Source organism: Mytilus galloprovincialis, chromosome 5 (genome assembly GCF_965363235.1).
Source record: "Mytilus galloprovincialis chromosome 5, xbMytGall1.hap1.1, whole genome shotgun sequence".
NCBI classification, from domain to species: Eukaryota; Metazoa; Mollusca; class Bivalvia; order Mytilida; family Mytilidae; genus Mytilus; species Mytilus galloprovincialis.
The window spans coordinates 80,478,291-80,504,789 of NC_134842.1; the positions used below are offsets into that span (position 1 = coordinate 80,478,291).

The 26,499-nt window shown below is 32.2% G+C and overlaps 1 protein-coding gene across 1 annotated transcript; it reads right to left on the reverse strand.

Annotated features, from left to right (window-relative positions):
• On the reverse strand, window positions 1–17,056 carry LOC143076479 (glutathione hydrolase 1 proenzyme-like). Its single transcript, XM_076252270.1, has 12 exons — window positions 16,936–17,056; window positions 11,039–11,341; window positions 9,994–10,119; window positions 9,681–9,772; window positions 8,512–8,704; window positions 6,617–6,780; window positions 5,806–5,955; window positions 4,760–4,914; window positions 3,546–3,733; window positions 2,598–2,838; window positions 1,777–1,890; window positions 1–509 (listed from the first exon to the last, which is right to left on the reverse strand). Exons 1-12 carry the CDS (start codon window positions 16,977–16,979, stop codon window positions 360–362), a joined length of 1,920 nt encoding a protein of 639 aa, XP_076108385.1. The 5' UTR covers window positions 16,980–17,056; the 3' UTR covers window positions 1–359.
• Window positions 17,057–26,499: the final 9,443 nt, after the last annotated feature.

Genomic DNA, 26,499 nt, shown 5'->3' on the forward strand with positions numbered 1-26,499 from the left:
TTTTTACTGCACCAGTTGCGCTTTTTGACACAAATATCTCTTCAGTGTTTCTCAAGGCCACACATTCAAACGAGACAAGTAACCATTTACCTACTTGAATCTGGATTTACATATAGGTAACGAAAACGAGAAAAAAAATGACGAGATATTATTAAGCCCTACGCCGAAGTTAAATCAAATCAAAGTAGTGAAGATACTTCCCTCAAATTTTCATGGCACAATTATGACATAACTCATACCCATCGGGTTTGATTAAAATAAAATATCACAGCTATGATTTTGAATGAGGAATACACCTGTTATTTCTTAAATAGTCTCCAATGTGACCAATTTTTTTACATCCTAGGTTTTTAGTACATTTAATATCCATCAGGTTGGCCATGTTTCCTGTAGTCAGAGTTAGCTGTTACTACTCCTTCTTGTTGTTGAAGAATGCCTTGAACAACACATCCAGCACTGTCTTTCAATGTGATATTATGCCCCAGTCTAGTCAATCCATCCAAAATGTACTATAATACGAAAAAGAGAAACTCACATCATTATAAAAAATATATGAGCGTTGGATGACGCATGTTTAAGTGTAGGATAGATTATCCATATGATAATCTAAAATTTAATCTTTGTATAAATTTCGTGCGTCTGAAATGCTTTATATGATTTTGTAGAGTATGAGATTTTGTCGAGGAATCGAGTCATATTGACGGTGTGGTCGGCGACGTCAACGTCTAAGTGCAGTATTATGGTTAACGCTTTTTGGACATCATTAACTTCAAAGAAATTAACGATACCTTGATAGAAGACTTTTTTAATATCGAACGAACGTACTCATATCTCAATGTTTGGAAACGCCATTTATTTTCAGTATTTCATTTAAAACACAGTTACATTTACATTAAATCTAAGACATTTTAAGACTGAATTGATTTTATAAAACCAACATAGAATATTAAAAAACTAAAACACAAACTTCTACAAAATTAAGAACTGGTAATTGAGGAAAAACATTCCATCAAAAAGATATCTGTATTTTACTGGTAAAAAAGTAGTGTTATGTCTTGTTATTTTTCAAAGATGTTTTGATTACAGACAAAAAATGTCAAATTCTTATTAGTAAGAGTTGAACAGACAATGAAATACACAATTTAGAAGGGGTTTTTCCTCAGCAATCTCACTTATAAATTATTATTATACATATTCTAGTTTGTTGTTTTGGTTGTAAATTTATCCTTAGATGGTCATTGCATTATGGAAAAAATAAATGCATGATAGTATTACAAAACTTTTGACTAATCTAATCCCAGTAATCCGTCGAATTACGTTAAATATTATTGAATTTTAAAGAAGCCTTTGTCATTAAGATAAGTACTGTCTTAATTTGGTATGTAGATATCAAAATTTATTAGAGGCTACTATTTATTTTTATATTTCTAAATTCGTTATACAGTTGACTTTTTTTATTTTGGATAGGACTGGTGTCAAACAAATTAGATAATACTAATGAAAATAGCCAAGTTCAGGTGTATGACAGTTTATTTTTATTTGTTTGATGTGTTTGAGCTTTTGATTTTGTTATTTGATAAGGGACATTTCGTTAACATTTCCTTTGAGTTTATAATTTTAATACAAATAGCCAAGTTCAGTTATTTGATAGCTGTTTTCCATTCGTCTGATGTGTTTGAGCTTTTAATTCTGCCATTCGATAAGAGAATTTTCCTTGAAATTCGGTATTTTGTTTTTTTCTGAATTTTAAGCAATGCTAATACCAGTAGTGCATACCTGCGGAAATCCTTTTTCTACGTCTATATGTGCTGGAAGTAATTGATGGTGTAATCTTCTGTTATCAATAGCTTCTTTAATACCCATGCCTAACCATTGTGTTAAAGCTGTCACCTGACGATAAAGGGTAAATAGGTCTTGAAAACTGACAAATACTAAATGCTAATGTTTTGTTCACGTATTATGCGATATACGCTATGTAAAATTATTAAAACTATTAGTAAAATAGTGGCGAAAAAATTTTTCGGACATACTAGCACCTTGTCGTTCAAAAGTCAACTTTCCGTAGAAAATTCATCTAGCAAGAAATTCATTACTTTAGTGAATTAACGCTTGCAAACAAAAGGGCTTACAAGTTATTGACATCAGCGGAGCTATTGATGAATAATTACAGCAAATGTAAAAGAGGTAAACCAATATCATTTAGTACTATCACTATCAATATAAATTAGATTAGACTCTTGCAGATAATTGAATAGTGCTTCTTTTATTTTTTTTTATTTTTGATGTATTTCAATTTGAATTTTCAATTCAATTTTGAAATTATGGCAAAACAATATGCTTCTGATCCATCGTGATTCATGGCGATGGTGTTTTAGTTGGAATAAAAATGTCAGGCTTCTTAACTTTAATTTACCTAACCACAGCTGTGTTATAAATTAACAGCGTAATTGTACTGTCAACCAACTTCAAAGAAGACATAAAAAGTGTACTTATTAACGACAACAAAAGCCTTGTAATTTGTATACTCATCAACACTGAAGACTTTGTAATTTAATTTTACCCTTCAACGCAGACGAAATCTCAATTGTACTACTCACCAAAGCAGTAGATGTTGTAATCTTTGTACCACCTGAAGCTCCAACTACTATGTTAACCATTCCATCTGAATTAACAACTATACTTGGACACATTGAGGACAATGGACGTTTTCCAGGCTTTATAAAATTTGCCGGAGACGCAGGTACACCGAAAGAATTAACTGTGTTAGGTGTGGAGAAATCATCCATCTCATTGTTGAATATAATACCTGTACGACTTCCAACTACTTTAGACCCAAAACTGTAAAATTGAAAAGTATAGTATGACATGTATACAACCATCAAATAGTTTAAACTTTTACGTAAAGCAACCAAGGCTTACATAAACGAATACAATAAAAGTTCAGTCTTTCAAGTAAAAGTCATGGTATCTTCAGAGGAGCAAAATATACCAGAGGGACATTCAAACTCATAAATTGAAAATAACTGACAACGCCATGGTTAGAAAAGAAAAAGAAATGTACACAATACACAACATAGAAAACTACAGACTAAGCAACACGAACCCCACAAAAACTTGGAGTTATCTCAGGAGCTCCGGAAGGGTAAGCAGATCATACTGCACATGTGGCATCCTTCGTGTTGATTATGATATTACAAACCCAGTTAATAGTCTAATTATGTAAGCCACTTTCGTGTAAGGGGTAATAAGTTTAAGGTATAATCATTTATTAAGGAAGTCAATGTTCCTTTTCTTGCAACAACAAAATGTCAGGCAGTGATTAACGCCACTGTTTAAATTGAATCCATTTATGTATTTCGAGAATCCTTAAGTCGGGTTAACGTGTTTAAATGCGAAAATAGAGGTAAGGGTGGCATTTTTTCAAGTAAGCAACGTACAAATTTTAAAACATGATTCTGTAAAATAACTTATTTTCGAAACAAGAGAACATCATCAATACTAATCAGATGTATGTGTCTCTATGGAATTCCCTTTTAAGTACCTACTAAAGATTGATAGTACTTGTCACAGATACAGCATCTCCGTTTGGTGCCAATACCGACAGATGTGCCGTCCCCGTTGTTACGTCGTCGTAGAATGTCGGACCATAATAATTTGTTCCAAACGTCTCACTATCAGAGATCTGTGAACGTATATCTTCAGCATAGGTCTCTGACGTCATATTGTGCACAAGCTAGAAATAAATGTGACGATTGCCGAGTTGTAAATTGTTTTCATTATTTCGAGGATTTGAAACATTAATTACACTGTAGTTTTTTTTATAACAAAGACTAGGATAATAATCCATCAGAATTGCGCGAACGTATCATACTGACATCTGATCATAGCTTTCAGAACATGTTTTTTTAAAGAGGACTTCGGATGTTGTATAAGGTAAAGTTATGATATCGGCTCCAAAAGGGCTCCAAATGTTCATTGCCATTTTAGTCATACCAAAGTTTATGTTTGTTTTCAACAGGCGTCTTTGATTACGGTTCGGATACGTGAAGTATAGATTATGGGTACTGACGTTGTTTATCATCTTAATAATGTATTATGGTATTCTTTTATTTGTCTTTATGAACATTACGTTTTAACTGTTTAGTCTGTTTTTGGTGACATCCATTTGACGTGACTCTGTACTTATACATCCCATCACATTGTTATTGTTCTATGATATGTTTGGTTTTCTAGTCTTTCAGTTTTGGTAATTTGCTTTATCTATATGCCTTTTTGTGGTTCTTTGATACATATGTGTTTGTTTTTATAGTGATTAAGATTATAACACAATGTTGACTGCTGTACCCTTATCTATTATGGCTGTTTGTTTTGTTCACACATCGTTGTCAATATAAAAGAATTTGATGTGACTGTCATACCTTTGAGAGGTTTAGCTTGCTATAAAACTAGGTTTAATCCTCAATTTTCTACAAAGGAAAATGCCTGAACCAGGTCGGAAATTTGTCCATTCGTTTGATTTGATGCAGATTTTATTTTGCCATTTGATTTAGGACTGTCTGTTTTGAATTTTATGTCATGCTTACAAGCTGGACCTTATAATTTTATTAGTCTAATACTTATGTTTGATTATATACATGCATACAGTTGGTTTTATATTCGTTTGATGTGTTTGCGCTCTTGATTTTGCAATTTGATGACGGACTTTCTATCTTGAATTTTACTTGAAGTTCGATATTTTGTTATTTTATTTTATACTAACTTTATTCAACTCCTGTCTAAAAGCATCATCTTCAGCGTCTCCATCACCAAGGCTCGTTCGTTTAGCATAAGCAAACTTGAATGCTTCGATAATTCTATGCCATGTTAATATTTCTTTTTCTTTCGTAGACACACTATCTGTACTTAGTTTATACCCTAAAACGAATTTAGCGTTTGAAGACATTGACGATGTAAGAAGTATGCATACATGGAATCAGAGCTGTTGCTGCTGCATGCCATAGCAAAGGGAATATTAAATGGTTATTATTTTGATAATATTGAAGAGAAAGAGACGAAAGATACCAGAGGGATAGTCAAACTCGTAAATCGAAAATAAACTGACAACGCCATGGCTAAAAATGTAAAAAGCAAACAGACAAACAATAGTACACATGACACAACATAGAAAACAAAAGATTAAGCCACACGAACCCCACCAAAAACTAGGGATAATCTCAGGTGCTCCGGAAGGTTAAGCAGCTCCACATGTGGCACCCGTCAATAAGCCGTTGATTTTCATTCATCCCAAAGTTGATGTAGTCGAGTATTAGTTTAAGTCAGATTTTATTTACTTCCCCATGATTTAATTTACCTTGTAGTTTGTTTTTTTCAAACTTTTTTATGATACATTTTGTTTAAATGATATCAACAAACTAACACTAGGCACCAACTGGTGATATGCCTTTCCAAAACCTGTGTAAAATAATTTCGACGTTTACAAAGCCGCATCATCACAATTGTTTTGTTTTATATCACAAAAGTTTTACTTTGTAACCTTGATTTTTTTTTCAGTCAGCTTATGACTTTAAACAGCGGTATACTACTGTTGCCTTTATTTACTTACCGTCTAATATATAAGCACCAACTGGTGATATGCCTTTCCAAAATCTGTATATTTCCAACGTTTACAGAAGGCATTATGCCACACCATCATACTTGTTTTGTTTTATATTACAATAGTTGTACTTTGTAACCCGGATTAGTGTTGTATCAGTCGATTTATGACTTTTAAACAGCGGTATACTACTGTTGCCTTTATTTACTTACCGTCTAATATATTTAATATAAACTGGTACACTACACCACTAGATGGTAGTATTGATGAGTAAATAGTCTCGTTTTTGTTCAGTTTAATAACTAAAGGATCTTTCGTTGGTGCTGTGTATCCTGCAAGATCCTCTTCAGTTATTATTCCACCTGCAAGATTCAATTTAACAAGGCTAACATATACTAAATTTTCTTCATGGTTATTAAAACATAAGTTATTTTACAATGAATAAATTTCATGTAGAAACAACAAAACAATGACAAAGTTGGCTCATTAAGATAAAAATTTACTTTAAAAAATTTCAACAAACTTTAGGATTTAACTTATTCGCCTACGTCTTGTATGCCTGACCATTGATTTCCATTCAGCATCAGTATTTTCTTTGTCTCGTCTTTGGGGAATACAATGCACCCTGTACGTGTAAACCCTCATTCATATACAACCTATTGCAAAACAAAATGTACGCTTTTGTAAAAGCATACCTTCTTTTAATTGTAGAAGTTCAAAATTCCTGTTCTTCGAATCAGTCAACCATTATGTAGATTTTTCGTATTTTTGCACATGTTATTTGTTTCCACTTAAGTATGAGGCTGAGGTTACTATTCATTAACAGATACGCAAACAACAATCACTCAAGCTTTCTTTCTTTGTATACATTTTGTATGTCCCATCTCTTGACGTATTTGACCCTTGAAAGGCGAAAACAGTTATTCTAAAATGCTTTTAATTGTAATTCAACTTTTTCTTCATTCGATGGTCATTTTTCTTAATTATCGAAATATGTATACCTTCTAGTAATTCGTTACTTACCAGCATCGCGAATATCCGCCACAATGTCTTTGGTTAAGGTGCCATTATAAAAAGCATCAACGCCTTCATCAGCTATTATTTCCAATGTTCTGGCTAACTTTGGCATTTTGATAGTTTCCCCAGCAGCATAAAAATTTCCAGTTTGTGGATTAGTTATTAAATCTCTGTAAAAGAGGGACGAAAGATTCCAGATGGACAGTCAAACTTATAAATCGAAAATAAACTGACAACGTCATGACTAAAAATGAAAAAGACAAACAGACAAATAATAGTACACATGACACACCAAAGAAAACCGAAGAATAAGCAATACGAACCCCTCCAAAAACTAGGGGTGGTCTCATGTGCTCCGGAAGCGTAAGCAAATCCTGCTCCACATGTGGTACCCATCGTGTTGCTCATGTTATAACAAATCCGGTAAGTAGTCTAATTCGGTAGGTCACATTCATGAAAGTAAAAGTATTAAACTTATCTGAGTTATTAAGACAAAGTCACCGTTTGAAAGACTAAGGTTCCAACTTTATTCGATAAAGTTGTTGACCATGTTTTATATCCCTTTTTATCATATTGCTCTGAACATGTTTATGTATACATCTTTTTTTATGTCAAGTACCGAATGTGACGGAATTTGTTCGTTGTTGTTCTGTGGTTTGCATCTTGTGTCGACTTTTATATTATGTGTCTGTGCGTTTCTCTTGTATGAATGCTCATGCGTATTTTAATGTTGTATTTCTGTCACGTAGTGTTTTAGAAATTTTTCGATATTTTTAAACATTGTCACATAGTACCAATAGTTATCAAAGGTACCAGGATTATAATTTTGTACGCCAGACGCGCGTTTCGTCTACATAAGACTCATCAGTGACGCTCATATCCAAATATTTATAAAGCCAAACAAGTACAAAGTTGAAGAGCATTGAGGATCCAAAATTCCAAAAAGTTGTGCCAAATACGGCTACCAAGTCAGGAATATGGCAGCTGTTATCGTTATCAAATAGTTCGTTTGTATGTGTGTTGGCGTTTGTTTTTGTCCTGTTGTTTCTTTGTTTTCTTCTTTGTTGATGTGTTTTCCTCGGTTTTGGTTTGTGAACTGGATTTGTTTTTTCTCAATCGATTTTTTACTTTTGAACACAAGCATACTAATGTTGTATTTATCTTTCAAATTGTTGGGTTCTAGCATAAAAGTAAATTCAGAAAAGCGCTTCGAAACAAAACAAATAGATATTGGCTATGTTTAATATTCCTTTTGCTCCTATAGCTCTGCACATGTTTATGTTTTATACATCATTGTATTTCAAATTGTTGGGTTCTAGCATAAAAGTAAATTCTGAAAAGTGCTTCTAAACAAATAAGAATAATAATAACGAGTTTTTTTTTTCATTTAACACAGAAATTTTGGAAATCAAAATACAAGACTAGTATATAAAACATTTTACTTAATAAAATCAAATGCGGCATTTTCAAAACTCGTCTGGCGTTAAAAATTTTAATCCTAGTATTGCTTATGAGTTTATTAACAACCATTGTGTAGATGATACTTCTTGTACATGTGCTGGATTAATTCCTAATATGCTTATTTGGCAAAATCTTACGAAACTTTTGGGTCAGCAATGATCTTCAACACCGTGTTTAATTTGGTCTTTTTAACGCTTTTGCTTATAGTGTCATTAATGCGGGTAAGACGAAACGCACGTCTGGCATACACACTTTTAATTCTGTTATCAATGATGAGTTTTCAACCAAATCCGTCTAATATCAACTTTGTTAGTCTAAATCTTAATTATAATAAATAATTTTTTATTAATATTTTGAATAAAGCATTGCTTTAGTGATCTTTAGTGCTGTTGATTTTCGTGATCTATACATTTTTTCTGGTTAAATGATGTTTTACTTACCTCAATCCCTGTTGTCTTTTTATAACTTCAGTTTGGCCTGCCATAGCTATAGCAACTGGTATTCCTACAGTATATCCTTCTTTCAAAAGTTTGATTGTCGGCTGCAGCAAGTCTTTCCATGGAAGTTTACCGCCAATCTGATGAGCTTCCCAAAGACCACGAATTTCACCAGGTATACCAACGGCTAACCCGCCTGAGAGAAAGATAATTATGATATATCTCTTTTAAACATGGAATATACAATTGCTATAATGAAAAATGTATTTTTTTATTTGCCCAAATTTCAATTCTCAAAAAGTGAGGAAATGTAAAAATAAAGCTTACCATTTATAACAACTTAAATTTGAGCGCTGTTTCAGTGTTTAATGTGAACGGAACTTTCAATTTGCAAGTTGAATTACAAGTCAAAGAGATGCGAAAACATATCGAAGGAAAATTCAAGTCATATAGTCTTAATTAAACAAACAACGCCATGGCTTAAAAAGAAAAACACCAAAATGAAAACAACAGTATGCAAAATACAACACGAATCCAACTAAGAACAGGAAGAAATTTCGTGTGTTACAGAAGGTTTATCAGGTCCTGCTCAACATGTGGCATTCGTTGTGTTTCTAATGTAAGTACAAACCCAGTAACAAGTCTGATTTAATAGGTCACCTCGATCAGGGACAAAGGAGGATATGGTTATGGTAACGACGATTTGAACAGATATTCCATAACGATCAACCAACTCGTGATGTCCTCTATAAAGTTTCCGAAGGGATGGTGAACTCTTGTTTTTAAAGAGTGCTTGTGAGTAGCAACCCTCTCTCACGGAAAGCATGATAGGAAACGCAAGCCCTGGAACATTGTTTCAACCAGGAGACATATATGTCATATAAAGGCGCTGCTGGAAGCTACATAGAAATGGAATTTTAAAAAAGTGGGAAAGTGAAATCATCTTTTTTTTTCTATACTACCGAATTTCGCATCATGTGAATGAAGGAATAACACGGCAAGAAGACAAGCACAGTTAGTTCCGATGGGAATATAAATAGTTTGTTGAATACGTCCTCAAAACGTTACAAATATGTTGTCAGACGAAGAAATCCGGCATCTCATGGCAATTTAGATTTAGAAAAGTTCCATGAAATAATAAGTCGCCGATAAAGTACATAGTGAGAACCAACCTTCTGTAGATGATCTACCAACATACATTGTTTCATTAGCGTCGGCGGGAGCCATCTCACGCGCTAATATAGTATATGCTGCTTTTTTAGACCTACAATAAGAAAAAAATAATGATGTGCAGCAAATAAAATGTTACAAATGAGAACTTTTGACCAAACATAAGTTAGCAATTTTAGTTTTTTTTTTTATGCTTATAGATATTTTTAACCAAATACTTTAAGAGCTATAAAACGTCAATGAGAGGAAACAAAATCTGACAACATAATCACAAAAAGTAGTTTGCAGCGAGAAAATTGGAAATATAGTACAAACCTTTCGTAAACTGTCATAAAGAAACCACCTCCTATTCCACAGCTATGAAAATTGTGAATACATTGACAGAGAAGGGTGGCAATAGCCGCATCTACAACAGAGCCACCACGTCTCGCCATCATGTCTCTGTAAAAAATAGTGTCGATTAATTGATATATACGTTTTTGGATATACAAAGATTTTGATAAACAGAAACTATACTTTGCTTATTTTTTAAACCTAAAGTTTTCTTTACTCCCTCTGTCATTTTTGCAAAACACTGATATATGATACGTTACGTGTCTTCATTGCTCATATTCAAATGTTCAATATATTATTGGTAAAAAAGTGGACATGACATATGTATTTACAATTCGGACGGCCGCAGCCAGTTCCAGTTTCCAAGATGGCATGAATGTGAAACAGATTGATATTTTGACGGAATTGAAAATATACAACTAGCGAGATTTCAATGTGGAATGAGTTTAAACACTTTGTTAGTTTAAACATATTTATTTATAGTGGACTGGGAAACAAGTTTGCAACTTATATTAATCCCTTTCCACTTTGCTTGTGCGAGTGCTGCCTTGTAGCGGCATTAGCCTGCTCTTTTTCGAAATCTACAAGGGTGTCTTTAACGTGCAAGAGATATGGCTCTCTCTTAACACGGGTCAGCCATTTATCGTCCCCTTCCGACGGACTATCATCGTTTCCTCGAGACCATACTCGCAAATGGTGTCAAGGGAGAGCCAAAAATTCAGTTCCTGAAATTTTCATCCCAGACAGGAATCGAACCAGGAACCTTTGTGTTAGTAGTCCGATGCACTAACAACTACACCTTGTTGTTTCGTTGGATAACTTTGTCCTGTGTATGTTAAAAACAATTCTTTAAAGTATAATGATTTCTGTATTATTTTGTTTAATATATTCATGAGAGATAAGTCAACGTTACATTGCTTGGTCTTACAAATGCTCTACAGAATTCCATCTCAGATGTTCAAAAATGTAGTACATGTAGCAGTTTACTGCTTCTATTTAATAACAATCTTAACATTCCAACACTTACGTTCCGATTGTTGAACATGGAGGGCCTGCATCTGACGCTACAGCAGCGTATCTATAGTGTCCTTCTATAGATTCGGATACAAACTGAGGTGTTCCGGTAGTTGTAGGTAGCCTAATCGTCGGCGTCGGCGTCGGTGTTGTTGTCACAGATTCACCACCCTCAGATCCTGCCTCACCACATATAGTGTTTTTATTTTGATTGTCATCTTTATATATCTTTAGTCCCAGTACAACACCAAGAGCTATTATCAGAGAGCAGATCAGAAAGGTTGAAACTATGAGCATGCGACTCTGTGATATATGACTGAAAAAAAAATAACAGGCGTTTAGTTAAGGGAGCTACCATTTTATTGGGGAAATGGGGGCTAAGGAAGGACTTATTTAGCTCAATCGGTTAACGCGCTGCCTTGTAACACAGAGGTCCTGGGTTCGAGTTCCGGTGGAGACAAGCAATTATGTACTAAAAGTCATGCTCTCTGGTTACATATTAAAAAGGCAGAACCGAATAGAGTGTCATTGTCAGTGCTATGTTTGTACGTAATGCACTTCTGTTTTAAACATTTCATGATATATCGGTCTTTGAAATGTAGAGGTTCTTATAAACCTCTTATAAATATGGGAAACATTAATCAATTGTGTTTCAAACCAACGCATTCTAAATTTTAATTTTTACTTAAGTTTATTTTACCACCAATTTGATTCCCTTTTTTAATATCAAATACAATCCCAAAGGTAAGGTTATAAACTAAAATTGAAATGTTCAAATGAACTTCCTTTAAAATGAAATTCAAAGGTTAATATTATAGCCAATAACCGTCCAGTGTCTTTAAATATCAGCTGTATTTGTACGATGTTACCTGACCATTTCAGGACAGAAAACAGATTTTCTAAATTTAAGAGCCTTAAACACAAACAGTCCTGGGATGGTTCAAAATGCAGGCAGTTGTCCTACATGTAGATATTTTAGGCTTTTTCAAATTTTAACTTTAACTGGGCCAATTTTTACGTAACAAGTAAACTTAATATTTAGATTTTTGTTTGTCATAACAATTAAGACATATCAAATCCCTCAATTTCTTTGAGCCAGATCACATTGCTGTATTCCAAAACTGAAAATATATCACTGACTTGTTGACCTGGTCTACTATAATAGCTTGTCAGATATTACATAATGGAATCATTGTACACATATGTGTGTTAAAGTTCTTTGCACTCCATGGCCGGCCCTTCAGTAACTATAAACGATATTTATCTAATAGGAATAAATAGGACGTACTCTTTTCATACATGTTTTGTCATTGCCAAACAACTGAATTTGAATTACAAAAATAATACATAACAGTGCACCAATGGTACAATGATTATGTAAGTCTAATTGCTTTTTAAAACGAGATTACATTTCAAAATCTAGAACTTTCAAGTAATATAATATATAAATTTAAAGATCTTTTTAGTTTACTGTTGCATTGAAAGGAATATTGTGTTTCTATTTACAGCTAATTTCCTACTGCGTGTTCAGTAAAACTTTGGTTGGCTTGCTTACTTTGTTTGTATATTAAATGTTTATTCCGGCTTTGTAATTAAGATTGACATCTTCAAATAATATATATGTATAGACATAGTTAAACCTGTATATATTGTTTAAATCTAATTGGATGTTATTCCAATATAATTGTACAATCTACAAACTTAGCAAGCAAGCTAACCTAAGTCTTGCTCATCATGCATTAGGAAATTAGCTGTAAAACATAGATGCCACAGATTTAGTATATGTATTCCAATTGTTTCTCTCTTCATAATAATTTTAATTGTTCGAGCAAGCTGTTTGTCAAATGGATATATAGTCTTTTTTTTAGAACTATTTTGGTATACGTTTTCTACTGACCGTTAGCTATTTCTCTAATCGATAGAGGAGATACATGTAGTTCAGAATACTTCAATGGCTTAAAGTTTAAAAGCCATTATTTTAGCCATATATCATTTTTACTGTAAATACTAAAGTTTTTCTTCCCTCTGACATAGATAGTCAGATTTGGCATAGAGATTGATTATACCTTATACTAAATACTTTTTTTTATTCGAGCGCTATAAGTGAGTCTTATGTGGATTAAAGTTGCGTCCGGAATTGACAGTAATAATCCCTATTCACCTTATAATGTACATGTTTTAAGTCAGGAATCTAGACGTTAAATCAAGGGATTAGTGGGGTGACATTTAATGCCCATCTATTTCGTTTACATAATGACAAATATTTCACACATGTATGTTGCGATCTCCTCAATATAACATTTTTAAGAGATGTAAAAAATCGCTGACTTCTATATATATTTTTTTACAAAACATTTGGATAAATTTCCGGAACACGTTGTCAAACTAACATTATTGCATGACATTTTTCAAATCAGATAGTCTTTTAGCCGTCGGTCATAATATCAGCCGACGAGCAGAATCATCCAGGGCCGATATCAACTGTCAGTGAGGGTAATAATACATTTAAAAAGACTTAATACTCTGATTTACGGGATAAACATATACATAGTTCATACGTTTTTTTCGTTTCTCGTTTTTATATATATTTGACCATTGGTTTTCCCGTTTGAATGGTTTTACACTAGTGATTTTTGGAGCCCTTTATAGATTGCTGTTCATTGTGAGCAAAGGCTCCGTGTTGAAGGCCGTACCTTGACCTATAATGGTTTAATTTTATAAATTGTTACTTGGATGGAGAGTTGTCTCATTGGCACTCATACCACATCTTCCTATAACTACATACATGAAGGAGGTTCAAATGAAAGTCTAAAAAACTCTTGCCATATATATGATATATTTTTATCGCATACATGCGGGAATTTCTCGCTGCATTGAAGACCTGTTGGTGACCTACTGCTGTTGTCTGCTCTATGGTCGTGTTGTTGTGTCTTTGACACATTTCCCATTTTCATTCTCATTTTTATTCCCCTTTGAAAAATGTCTCTGTATGGAAATGATTTACTTTAAGAAATAATCCTCAATAACTATGTAAGGTATAGTGTTAGTAAATAATGTATTAGACATTTAAAGATGTTCCATTGTGTTAAACAGACATGTATACATCATATAATACTTAAAAGTACCTACATATTTAAAAGTAGTTTCACACTATTATATTTGTACTGACAAAACTTTTTAATAGTTTTTCAGACAGGTGCCAATTGAAATGACATTTTTCAGGCCCGATGTTTTGTTAACTCGATGTCATGATATAAACCAAGAAACCGAAGTCTCGAGGTCTTGTATCATCTGTTGGCTTATGTATTAATGGCTCTGGGATTTTGAGAAAAAAAATCACAAAGATACTGAACTCCGAGGAGAATTCAAAACGGAAAGTCCCTAATCAAATGACAAAACCTAAAACTCAAACACATCAAACGAATGGACAACATCTGTCATATTATTTAAAAATAAAAAAAGAAAATGGTGGATTGAACCTGGTTTTATAGCGCCAAACCTCTCACTTGTATGAAAGTCGCATCAAATTCCGAATGAGAATTTAAACACGACAAAATATCATTTGATTTTTAAACGTCACAAAAGGCTGCAGATAATAAATTGATACCATCCCGCTAAGCTAAATTTCGGAAATACGTTAATCTATATGGTCATTATAATACCGTAAAATTCATAAGTTATTAACTTTAAATGTGTTGTAATGAAATTCTCATAACCACAACAGACAATCCCTCCCCTTACAAAATGTTATGACACAAGTGTAAAAGTTTCCAATCTTACACATACGGAAAACCCTTAAACATATAAATTTAACAAAGAGACCAAGGTATTTCGTAAATACGGATGTCAACACACTAAACTGACCCAATTTACTAACTTTACAATTTTTTTTAATCGCACATTTTAATGTGACGAGGTAACTTTCTGCATAGTTTATATAACATAGCTATACAGTTATTTTGATAGCCTGTGACATATTGATATATCTCTAAGTTAAATGTCCTGTTTTTGTTTTACTTCTTAGACTTATCTTGAAAACTTTAATTCATAGATGGAGAGAAACGTTTAATGTAAAATATATATATATATATATATATATATATATATATATATATATATATATATATATATAAGTCAGTGACAACCCTACAACAGATGTATCCATCGGATCGCCATCAATGATGGTGATACATGGCTGTGTACATAATGTATATACAACTCGTCTAAACATCAACCCAACAATGTTAGATCTGTAAATTTGCTTTCGCAAATTTTTGGTTCTTCCCTCGCCGGGATTCGAACCCATGCTACTGTGATATCGTGACACCAAATCGCCTGCACTGCAGCCGTCCCGCTAGACCACACAACCACCTGGGCTCTAAAAAAGAGCTTTCGGTGGGCATGTGTTACCTTTCCACGTCAGTTTTAATCTAGCGGCGTACTACAGTACATGATATATAAGGCATGAAGATGTTATTGTTACTTATGAATATAATTATTTTCTGTGACTGTATCTTACATTAATTTGTAGGATCCTTTACTATAGATAATTTAGCTGATCTGTAACAATAACATCTTCATGCCTTATATATCATGTACTGTAGTACGCCGCTAGATTAAAACTGACGTGGAAAGGTAACACATGCCCACCGAAAGCTCTTTTTTAGAGCCCAGGTGGTTGTGTGGTCTAGCGGGACGGCTGCAGTGCAGGCGATTTGGTGTCACGATATCACACTAGCATGGGTTCGAATCCCGGCGAGGGAAGAACCAAAAATTTGCGAAAGCAAATTTACAGATCTAACATTGTTGGGTTGATGTTTAGACGAGTTGTATATATATATAAGCAAGACCAGATCTGCAATAAAGTCAAAAGTGCCTAAATCGTCAAACGCCGGACTACGCCTATGTGAGTTATTCCCCTTTAATAAATGACGATTTTTTTTTCTTCACTTATTTTGTCAAGATTGCCTATTTTATTAAAGAATTATGATAGATAGAAAAAAAAAGACTGCAAAAAAAAAATCAGCAAGACAAGGTCTACAAATAAGTCGAATGGCAGAAATCGTCAGATGAATGCTTGTATACGTATGTACCATTGAAACACAGTTTTTTACATATTCTGCCAATTATTTTGTAAACTATGAAATATATTGCAAACATCCTCAGCAAAACATGAACGACAACTAAATCAACATTGCAAATATTTCAGTTGGCTTTCATATGATGTTTTTACCAATTGCGTGCGTTTTTGCCTTTTATTTTGAAAACAATATAGAAACTTTGAAAAGTAATAGTGATAACAAACAAATAAACAGAGGATGATCCTTATAATTATAAGTCAATTAAACGAACAAAAAACATCTCTTAAATATTTTCTGAAAATGTGTTCTTATAATTCATGCTTTCAGAGTCTTATGATTAAGCCCTCCCCCTTTTCCCACGAGGAACAATGTGTAACATTTCAAAAGCGCGCACCAGCACCTTGGAGTTTGTTTGATATTATCATAAACAATAAATCATATTTAACGTCCAGTGGTAAATATAACATGCTTCTTCATAGAAAGATTGTTTATGTCCAATGCCCTCAAGTTATTTATGTTTGATGCACGAACATACGTTTACTTATAATCCTTCAAAGTTATAAAATTCGGATTTCAACAACATTAATCATCATTAACAAAGATATTATGTCAATGCATGTAAAGAAATATGTCCTTTTATATTTAATTTGTGATAAAACATTTAAAAAAACTGAGAACTGATTTCCTTTTAATACGTTCGATTGTAAATTGAAATTTACATGTTCTTTTTATGTTATTCAACTTATTGTGTGCATTGTACTTGAAAATTTGACAAAATCATAAGAGAAACTTTAATTAAAAAAAAATAAGATAAACGTAAAGCACAAACCTCATTTTGCCGTTTTTGTTAATGTGGTTCAATTTGTACTCCATCTAACAAGATACGATTTAAAAATATCAATAAAAAGGGCGCGTGTCCATGTCATCTCTACTACGAGGACATCTAACAATATACTCAACATACTAGAAAACGCACCATCTTTTTGTGTCTTCGTTTCCATATTATTAAAATTGTTTATAGTATTTTTTTGTCTATTTATATTGTTTGACCACTTTTCTCTATCTTTTTATATAAATATATATATATATTATAGCACCAAACTTTGGTTTTTTTCTAGTTTTGCATTGTTTTGTTTGGTATGTAAACCAGAATCATAAATCAGTATATGAATCACATGAAACATAGCATTCGTTTATCCCGAATCAATCATGTTGTAACAATTCAAAAAAACAAAGACAAACATATTTGTTTTCGTTCATTTTTTGTACATAAATAAGGCTATTAGTTTTCTCATTTTCTAATTTGAATTGTTTTACATTTGTCATTTCAGGACCTTGTATAGCTGACTATGTGGTATGGGCTTTGTCCCGATTGTTGAAGGCTGTACGGTGACCTATAGATTTTAATTTCTGTATCTTGTGGGGAGTTGTCTCATTGGTAATCATACCACATCTTCTTTTTTTTATATAAAATGCCAACCTATTAACTATTGAAGACACCATAACCAACTGAGATTTTACGCTCCAAAGAAATCGATAGTCTGTCATATCTTTTACTTTTTTAGCAAAAAAATATATATATATATATATAATTTTCAGAAAATTGTGAGCTTTTTATCAAGTGCGGTTATGTTTTTTACCATGGATTAGAAAATAAACCGCATCATCGAAACAAAGAAAAAACAAAGTCATTATATCAAACAATTTTTTAGAGTATTTTTGTTTTTGAAAATGTAGCTTAAAAAACACGGACGCCTTACTTCAATTGCTCAGTATACAACCGAAATTACCTAGTCACATATTTAACCTGGTTCGAGAGTGCGCATACTGCAACTTTGTCATGTTATAGTAACTTTACATTTATGATTAAAGTTTGCTTTAAATATTACACATGTTCATATTTTATCGTCGCAGGGATATATATATATATATATATATATATATATATATATATATATATATATATATATATATATATATACGGAAATTGTATTGACTGTCGAAGTGGGGCAAAATTGGGATCATCTCAATATTTATTTCCATTTCGAAAAGAATTTGACGTTTTTACATGCATGGTTTGAAGAAAAGTGGCTAATCTTACCGATTGTATTGTATTTTTTGTATTCGCATGATTGGAGTGTTTGTTTGTAAGATTAAAGTGAAACGAAGGACATTTCATTAAAGAAACAAAAAACAAACAAACCAAAAAATTATCTAAACGTTAAATTCAATCTTGAACTGTTACATAAGAATGTATGTACTTATAAATTAATGTAGACCAAGTTAACTCGGTATGGAACAAGTGTAACTATGGCACGCCGTTTTTATATTTATTCAAATTTGAAGATATCTTATTTATTTAACAAGATATCTTATTAAGTATTAAGATATCTTTAATTTCTATAAGATATCTTACTTAATTTGAAAGTAAATAAGATATCTCTATTAGTTTATAAGATATCTCTATTAGTTTATAAGATATCTCTATAAGTTAATAAGATATCTCTATTAATTAATAAGATATCTTATAAAGTATATAAGATATCTTACTTCTTTATAAAGATATCTTTTAAATACATACTTTATAAGATATCTTATTAATTAATAGAGATATCTTATAAACTAATAGAGATATCTTATTAACTTGTGGAGATATCTTATAAATTAAATAAGATATCTTTATAACCAATTAAAAAAGATATCTCTATAAGTTAATAAGATATCTCTATTAGTTTATAAGATATCTCTATAAGTTAATAAGATATCTCTATAAGTTGATAAGATATCTCTAAAAGTTTATAAGATATCTCTATTAGTTTATAAGATATCTCTATAAGTAAATAAGATATCTCTATTAATTAATAAGATATCTTATAAAGTATATAAGATATCTTACTTCTTTATAAAGATATCTTTTAAATACATACTTTATAAGATATCTTATTAATTAATAGAGATATCTTATAAACTAATAGAGATATCTTATTAATTAATAGAGATATCTTATAAACTAATAGAGATATCTTATTAACTTATGGAGATATCTTATTAAGTAAATAAGATATCTCTATTATTAACTATATAAAAGATATCTTATATAGTTAATAAGATATCTTATAAATTAATAGAGATATCTTATATTTTAAATAAGATATCTTATATATTTAATAAGATATCTTTATAAACATTTTAATAAGATATCTTATTTGATATATAAGATATCTTATTTAATAAATCAGATATCTCAATTAATATATAAGATATCTCATTTTGTTATTAAGATATCTCAATTAGTTTATAAGATATCTTATTTAACTAAATAAGATATCTCGAAATTGAATAAATATAATAACGGCGTGCCATATGTAACGGATATGTTTTAAAGGAACTGTCACGAGAAAAAGATGCACTATTGCATGATAGTATATAATTCGGTGTCCAATTTAGTATCACGGATATAATCTTCGCATACATATTTAACATATCATATATAAATTTCTCATTTCTTTGTAATCTGTTCTATTATGAAAAGTTGTCACATTGGCAATCATACCACATCTTCTTATTTGTATATATAAATGATAACTGGTATAATTGCCAATTAGACAACTTTCTACCACGGGTTCAATTCAATAGTATATATATTCATTGTTAATATTTATAGAATTCCTGTCTTTTTAATGAACTATACTGAAATAGTCTTTAAGTTTAAGATGAAATAGAAACAGCTATCGTATTACACTTTCAATTGACGCAAATAAATTAGATTTGATGTATTAAAGGACATATGCCTTCACATGCCTACTGTACCGTATAAATTACCCGAGATAATCATATCTTGTCATGGACATACACTAACGTTATGCTAATTTTGTTGTTATTTGACCCAAGTAAAGACCTGTCCAGGGAAATGATGAAGAAGTCGGTCAAGCGTAAATTAATATGTTCAAGTCCGAAGTACCTTAAGGGTGGTCTGGAAACAACGATACTGCACACTCAGACAGACAGACACATACAAGTCCTGTGGCAGATCCAAGGGGTAAAGGACGCCGAGTTTCAACACCCGAGTCCTTCCCCCATCCCTTTTCCCCTTGGATCCGCCACTGGACTTTTATGTGTCTTTTAAATAGGTACAACCTCCTATTCTCTCCGGGGTTGGAACCCCTTTTAATTATTTTTTTCGATCTGCACCCTAAAGTATGATAAGAATTTGTGGAATGATAATGCCGGTAAAAAAAAATGTTAGGAATGAGATAAATTATTTCGTTTTGAAAGTCAAATATTTTGGCACAACAAATGGCTATAAAATCAGGTTAAATCCAACATTTTTCGACATAAGAAAAAGCCTGTACCAAGTCAGGAATATAACAGTTGTTGTCCATTCGTTTGATGTGTTTGTGCTTATGATTTTTGCCATTTGATTAGGGACTTTCCGTTTTTGAATTTTCCTCGGAGTTCAGTATTTTTGATTTATCTTTTTATTTATAAGTGTCAATCCCATTTTGAAATGAAATTATACATAGTTCCGTGTATTAAACTGCTCAGTGATATCATGAGTTGTCATATCCTTATAAGGTTATTCTGAATTTTAAACCTAGTTCTCGAAATATATAGAACAAACATAATTCAAAACTGAAATTGATATGTTTGTGTGTATGCAAGTAAAATATAAGATATAAATCAAATATCGCCAGATAGAAACATTCATGGTCACCGATTTGACTCAAATTCTTCTATTTGATTTATAACAATGTAAAACTTTTATCCAAACTATCAAAAGTCTAAAATAAACAGTTTACAGAGCATGGGGTAGATAATATGTAGGTTCGTTTCGTGTGTATTCAGTCGGAAGCCCGGTTGAAATAGAACAAAAGAATCGAAGCTCTTTGTTAGAGAAGGCGATAAATGTGTACTGTAATGTTTACTATAGTGACAAAAAATTTGAAAGTTAATAGAAACAAACAAAATTACAAATTTCTTCTCAATTACGAAGTGTTTTATTTTTTGCCTAAGTTTTCAATTTATCTAGTACATAGTTAAGCAGAACAATTAGATATCAAGTCGACGACATGGGTATCTTTCAAGTTGGATGTAGAAAATGCATAACCTCCGATTTAAAAAAAAATTACCACGGACGGAAAACATTTTAATCTATTAGTTCAGTAATTTTCGTGTCTGCCCTTCCATTATGTGACTCAAGAAAAAATTCCAAAAAGTGGGTAACAATAGTATCTAAAAGAGAAAATCGAGTGCACCTTTTTATGTTAGGGCGTGTTTGAGTTGAATAGTTTGTCTTGATATCGTTCAAAGCAAGAATATTTCATACATCGTCTAGCTTCAGATTCTATCATTTTAATATATCAAAGCTACAGGTTGACCTTATAACATAAAAAAATCACAGTACTAAAAGATGAAATATATGGGTCAAGTGAAATACCTATCTAATGAATCACAAAAACAGAGTAGGTGTGTTCGAATAGCTATTTTTTATACTGAAAGTACTTGACGACATCTTTCAAGTTGGATGATGAAAATGCATATCTTCGAAAAATTTTATTTTTTTGTGTGTGATAACTAGTGATTATAGTCTTCAATCACTAAAAAAATCTAGTCTGCCCTTCCACGAAATATTTAATTAGAATTTTTTTTTAAATGTTTATGAATTTTCGAAAATTTCACCTGACAACCGATCAGACAATAGTTTTAAGTTGAATCAATGCAGACAAGACCATTAACTTGGGCTCATTAGCTATAGTTGATACATTTGTCTTTTAAAATACAACTGACATATAAGGATTGTAATGGTGCAATGTGGATAAATTTATCGGTTTCCAAGAGCAAAATTGGGAGCGTCATCCCTACAATGGCTTTCATTTCTACGATTGTGTGAATGAACTGGCGTAATGGGGAGATAATTTTGACGAAATAGAATCCTGACTGAATTGAAGTTCACATGAATACGGATTTAACTTGCAAGTGAATAATTAATTATCAATGTTTCTTAGCTTAATTTGACAAAATTGAACCATTTTTGGCTGCTAAAAGCGAATTTTTATTTCACTATTTCACTTTCATTATTGATTGAACAAAAAAATCTTACTTTAGATTTTTTATATATCTCGTAGCTAGTGCCCCTTTAAATGCGTTAAGTTTAAAGTTTGTGCTGTGAACTTTATAGTTCTTTCCGTAACAACGTTGGTTTTTTGTTGTTGTTTGTTAATGGGTAAAAACTTACGAAGTATCTAATGTTATTAAAACCATGTAAAACTGGAACAGTTTGATAGTTTGAAACATTCTGGGGTGTCTTATGAAGATGACTGAATGTGTTCTAGTCTATATATCAGACATCGTATCAATACCCCTCAAAGACATTTCACTTCGTCAACCCCTTAGTTCAATTTGTATGTGAAATTTGAGGGTCTCAAACAACATAGCAAATGGTACTCTTAAATATTTGAGATAAGCTTCAATCAATTTCAACTTCACTTGAGATCAGCGTCAATCACTTTCAACTCCACTCGAGATAAATTTCAATCTTTAAAACTTTTGGAATTCCAATCTAGATCGGCACCACTTTCTTTTAACTCCACTCAAGGTCACCTTCAATCTCTTTAAGTTCCTCTCACGATCCACTCAAGATAAGCTGTAATCTCTTTTAGTTTCTATCCACTCTGGAAAAATAGAATTCCTGCATCCGATATAATGAAGCAACTAGTGATCTATGACAATAAGTTAAAGAAGATAGACTAAACTGTTTTCCCGTTTGAATTATTTTACGCTAGTCATTTTTGCATGGGACCGTTTGTAGCTTGCTAGCTGTGCGGTGTGAGCCAAGGCTCTGTGTTGAAGGCCGTACCTTGACCTATAATTGTTTGTTTTTACAAAATTGTGACTTGGATGGAGAGTTTTCTCATTAGCACTCAAGCCACATCTTCTTATATCTATGAGGGTCTAGATTGGCGTTCTTCATTTCTTTATTCTATAACTTTTTTTGTAAGTTATCTTTATTATCATTATTTAACTTCTTCTTCTACAATGTTTCTTTATTCTATATATTGAATGGCTTTTTTTTCTCTTTCTAAAGGTCCATTTTTTCTTTACTCTTGATTCATTTCCTTGTTCCTCTCTTCTGTAAACCAATTCACACCCTCAACTATGTAATTCATTCACAGTGTATTGCATGTAAAGTATGTTTACATTGACGACGATTTATGAAATGATTATATTTGTAAAAAGTCTTAGAGATCAAACAGAATATATTTGCATGAAAGTTTTAAACACGCTCAATTCATTAATCATTACGCAAATTTTAACGTATTACATAATTTCAATACATTATTCCAAATTCAAACAATGTGTGTTTGGTTGTTCTACATTGACTATATAGAGGTATAGGGGGAGGGTTGAGATCTCACATAACATGTTTTACCCCGCTGCAATTTTGCACCTGTCCCAATTAGAACCTTTGGTTCATTTGTGTGTTACGGAGATTAGTGAGGGGTCAATTTCACTGAACTAGTATTTATATGATTGTTTAGGGGCCTGCTGAACCCCGCCCTGCGGGTGCATGATGTTTTCGGAGTAGCCTTGGGCTGTTTTCTGCTTTGTTTCTGGTTGGGTTGTTATCTCTTTGGCATATTCCCCGTTTCTATTTTCTATTCTGTAATATTTAATGCGTGTAAAAATTAATAAGTTTTTGTTTACAAAATTAAGAGACTTTCGTGATTCAACACTTGTATATCTTATCGAATTGCAGCAACATGAATAGTAAGATTAACTGGATTTTTTCTATATCACACCCGCATTAACCCGAGAAATTTACGAAGACCCTGAAAATTCTGTTAGAGGAATACAAATATAGGTTGACTGTTAATTGATATTCGCTGTGGGATACTGAAAAGGTCATATCATTCACACTATATTAGATTATTGATACAAATATTGTGCTGCTATGTTTGGATTTGACTAAGCCTACGTAACCATGACCGGTAACTGATCCAGGAGTCGCAGAAACGTACGCCCTAATTGATCGTCAAAAAAAATTCTCACCTTTCTCACGATTTTATGATTTTTAGCATAATTCCTCTCAATTATTTTTGTGCCAGCTCCGCTCGGCAGTACAAGTTCCCGGTTTTGCTGGAATTACGCCCTTACTTACAGACAACACAAATTCACTGTACAACTTATGGAGTTTGATGTGTTATAATTTCAATAATAATTTAGATTAGTTTGGTCCTGTTGACCGCAAGCCAACGTTTGGAGTGGTAAATAGACTATGGCCCTTAATTTGCCTTCGGACAACTGTTATGTTTCATGTCTAAGAAAATAACAGAAAAAAAAGATGCAGATGAAATTGTATTCAAAATTCCGAACTATTAATCATCTTTTGAAAGCGTTACTGCATCTGTTTATTTTGGGATAATGACACTATTCCTTTTATGCTCTTTAAGAGCAAACGGAAAGATAAAATACTTGTTTTTTACTTCTATATATAAATCAGATTTTGTCGTCTCATACATGTCATATATGCGTAGCTTACGCAACTCAGATTAAGAAGACTGTATCTAATACATATAACGGTACAGTCTGTAACTGGTTTATTAATATGCAAACTACGATATCAATATTGGAAAAACCGGGGGTTATGAACAAACTAGAAAATTAAAGTGCATGTATACTGATATATGAAAAAAATTGAAAAAAGAAAGCATCCCATGTTCTTAAAATAGTTCTGCGTCCACTTCAAATAAAGGCAACAGTAGTATACCGCTGTTCAAAACTCATAAATCTATGGACAAAAAACAAAATCGGGGTAACAAACTAAAACTGAGGGAAACGCATTAAATATTAGAGGAGAACAACGGCACAACATTAAAATGTGACACACACAGCAACGGACTAAGCATTAGACAAAATCCGATGAGAATAACCAATATAACATCAAAACCAAATACATGAATATGGGATAGAAAAGTACCGTGACACGTCTTATAGTAATGTGAATTCACACTCAAAAATAGGAGAAAACAAACGACATAACGGAAAAACAACGTTAAAATGTAACACACACAGAAACGAACTATGATATAACAATGGCCATTTTCCTGACTTAGTACAGGACATTTTTAAAGAAAAAAATGGTGGGTTGAACCTGGTTTTGTGGCCTGCCAAACCTCGCACTTCGATGTCATTGTTTAATATAACATTAAAATGACAACATAATAATACAGGACTACAATATAAATAAATAGCAGAACGTATTACCCAGGTTTTGAAAAATAGGGTTCGTTCAATCGTCATTATGAAATAAGTAAAGTTTTAACGTGGGAGAGAGAAGCTGAACAGGTAATACGCTAACACAATAATTGCATGGGTGGCAAAATTTCTTTCTGTAGAATTGTTGTATAACTATCTTAAGCACAGTGTAAATGCTCTTAATTGTTTCGAATCGTTTTAAACTTGTGAAGTCATGTTGACTATTCTCGCTCTTGTTCTAGACACGTATAGAGAATAATGTCAAAAAATATATATATATATATATATATATATATATATATATATATATATATATATATATATATATATATATATATATATATATATATATATATATATATATATATATATAATAATAGCCAGCAATATAAAGAATACAGAAAAAAATATGTTATATTAGTTTGGTCCTGTTGACTGATTTTTTGTTATTTTCTTAGACATGAAACATTAAGGTTGTCAGAAGGCAGATTTAGTGCTATATTGTCTTTTACTTCTATATAAATCAGATTTTGTCGTCTCATATATTCGTAGCTAACGCAACTCAGATTTGAGAAAACTATATCTATAAAAAAGAAGTATAAAAAAGAAGATGTGGTATGATTGCCAATGAGACAACTGTCCACACGAGACCAAAATGACACAGACATTAACAACTATAGGCACTGGCGGATCTAGAAATTTTCATAAGTGGGGGCCCACTGACTGCGCTAAGAGGGGGCCCGCTCCAGTCACGCTTCAGTGATTCCCTATATAAGCAACCAATTTTTTTCCCAAAAAAGGGGGGCCCGGGCCCCCTCTAAATCCGCCTCTGATAGGTCACCGCAATACGTCTGTGTCAGACTTATTTATTATGCAAACTACTCACATCAATACTGGAAAAACCGTGGGTTATGAACAAAATAGAAAATTCAAGTACATGTGTATTAACATAAAAAATAACTTGAGATAAGATAGCATCCAATGTTGTTAAAATAGTTCTACGTCGTCCATTTCAACCAAGGTCTACAAAAAGGGGGTATCATTCAAGCGTCATAAGACAGTTAAACCTTTTAACCTCAATCTCTGGTAACTTGATACACATACACAGAAGTGTCATTTTACAGTACACATAAACTAT

What these genes read in the sequence shown, in the direction of transcription:
- LOC143076479 (XM_076252270.1), bottom strand. Translation starts at nt 16,979, where the DNA reads ATGGAGTACAAATTGAACCACATTAACAAAAACGGCAAAATGAG. An exon ending in TGGTAGATCATCTACAGAAG is followed by an intron (nt 8,705 to 9,680) that starts GTTGGTTCTCAC and finishes TCTTTCTCTCAG; the next exon opens with GCGGGTTAGCCGTTGGTATA. An exon ending in TAGAAAAAGGATTTCCGCAG is followed by an intron (nt 510 to 1,776) that starts GTATGCACTACT and finishes TTCGTATTATAG; the next exon opens with TACATTTTGGATGGATTGAC.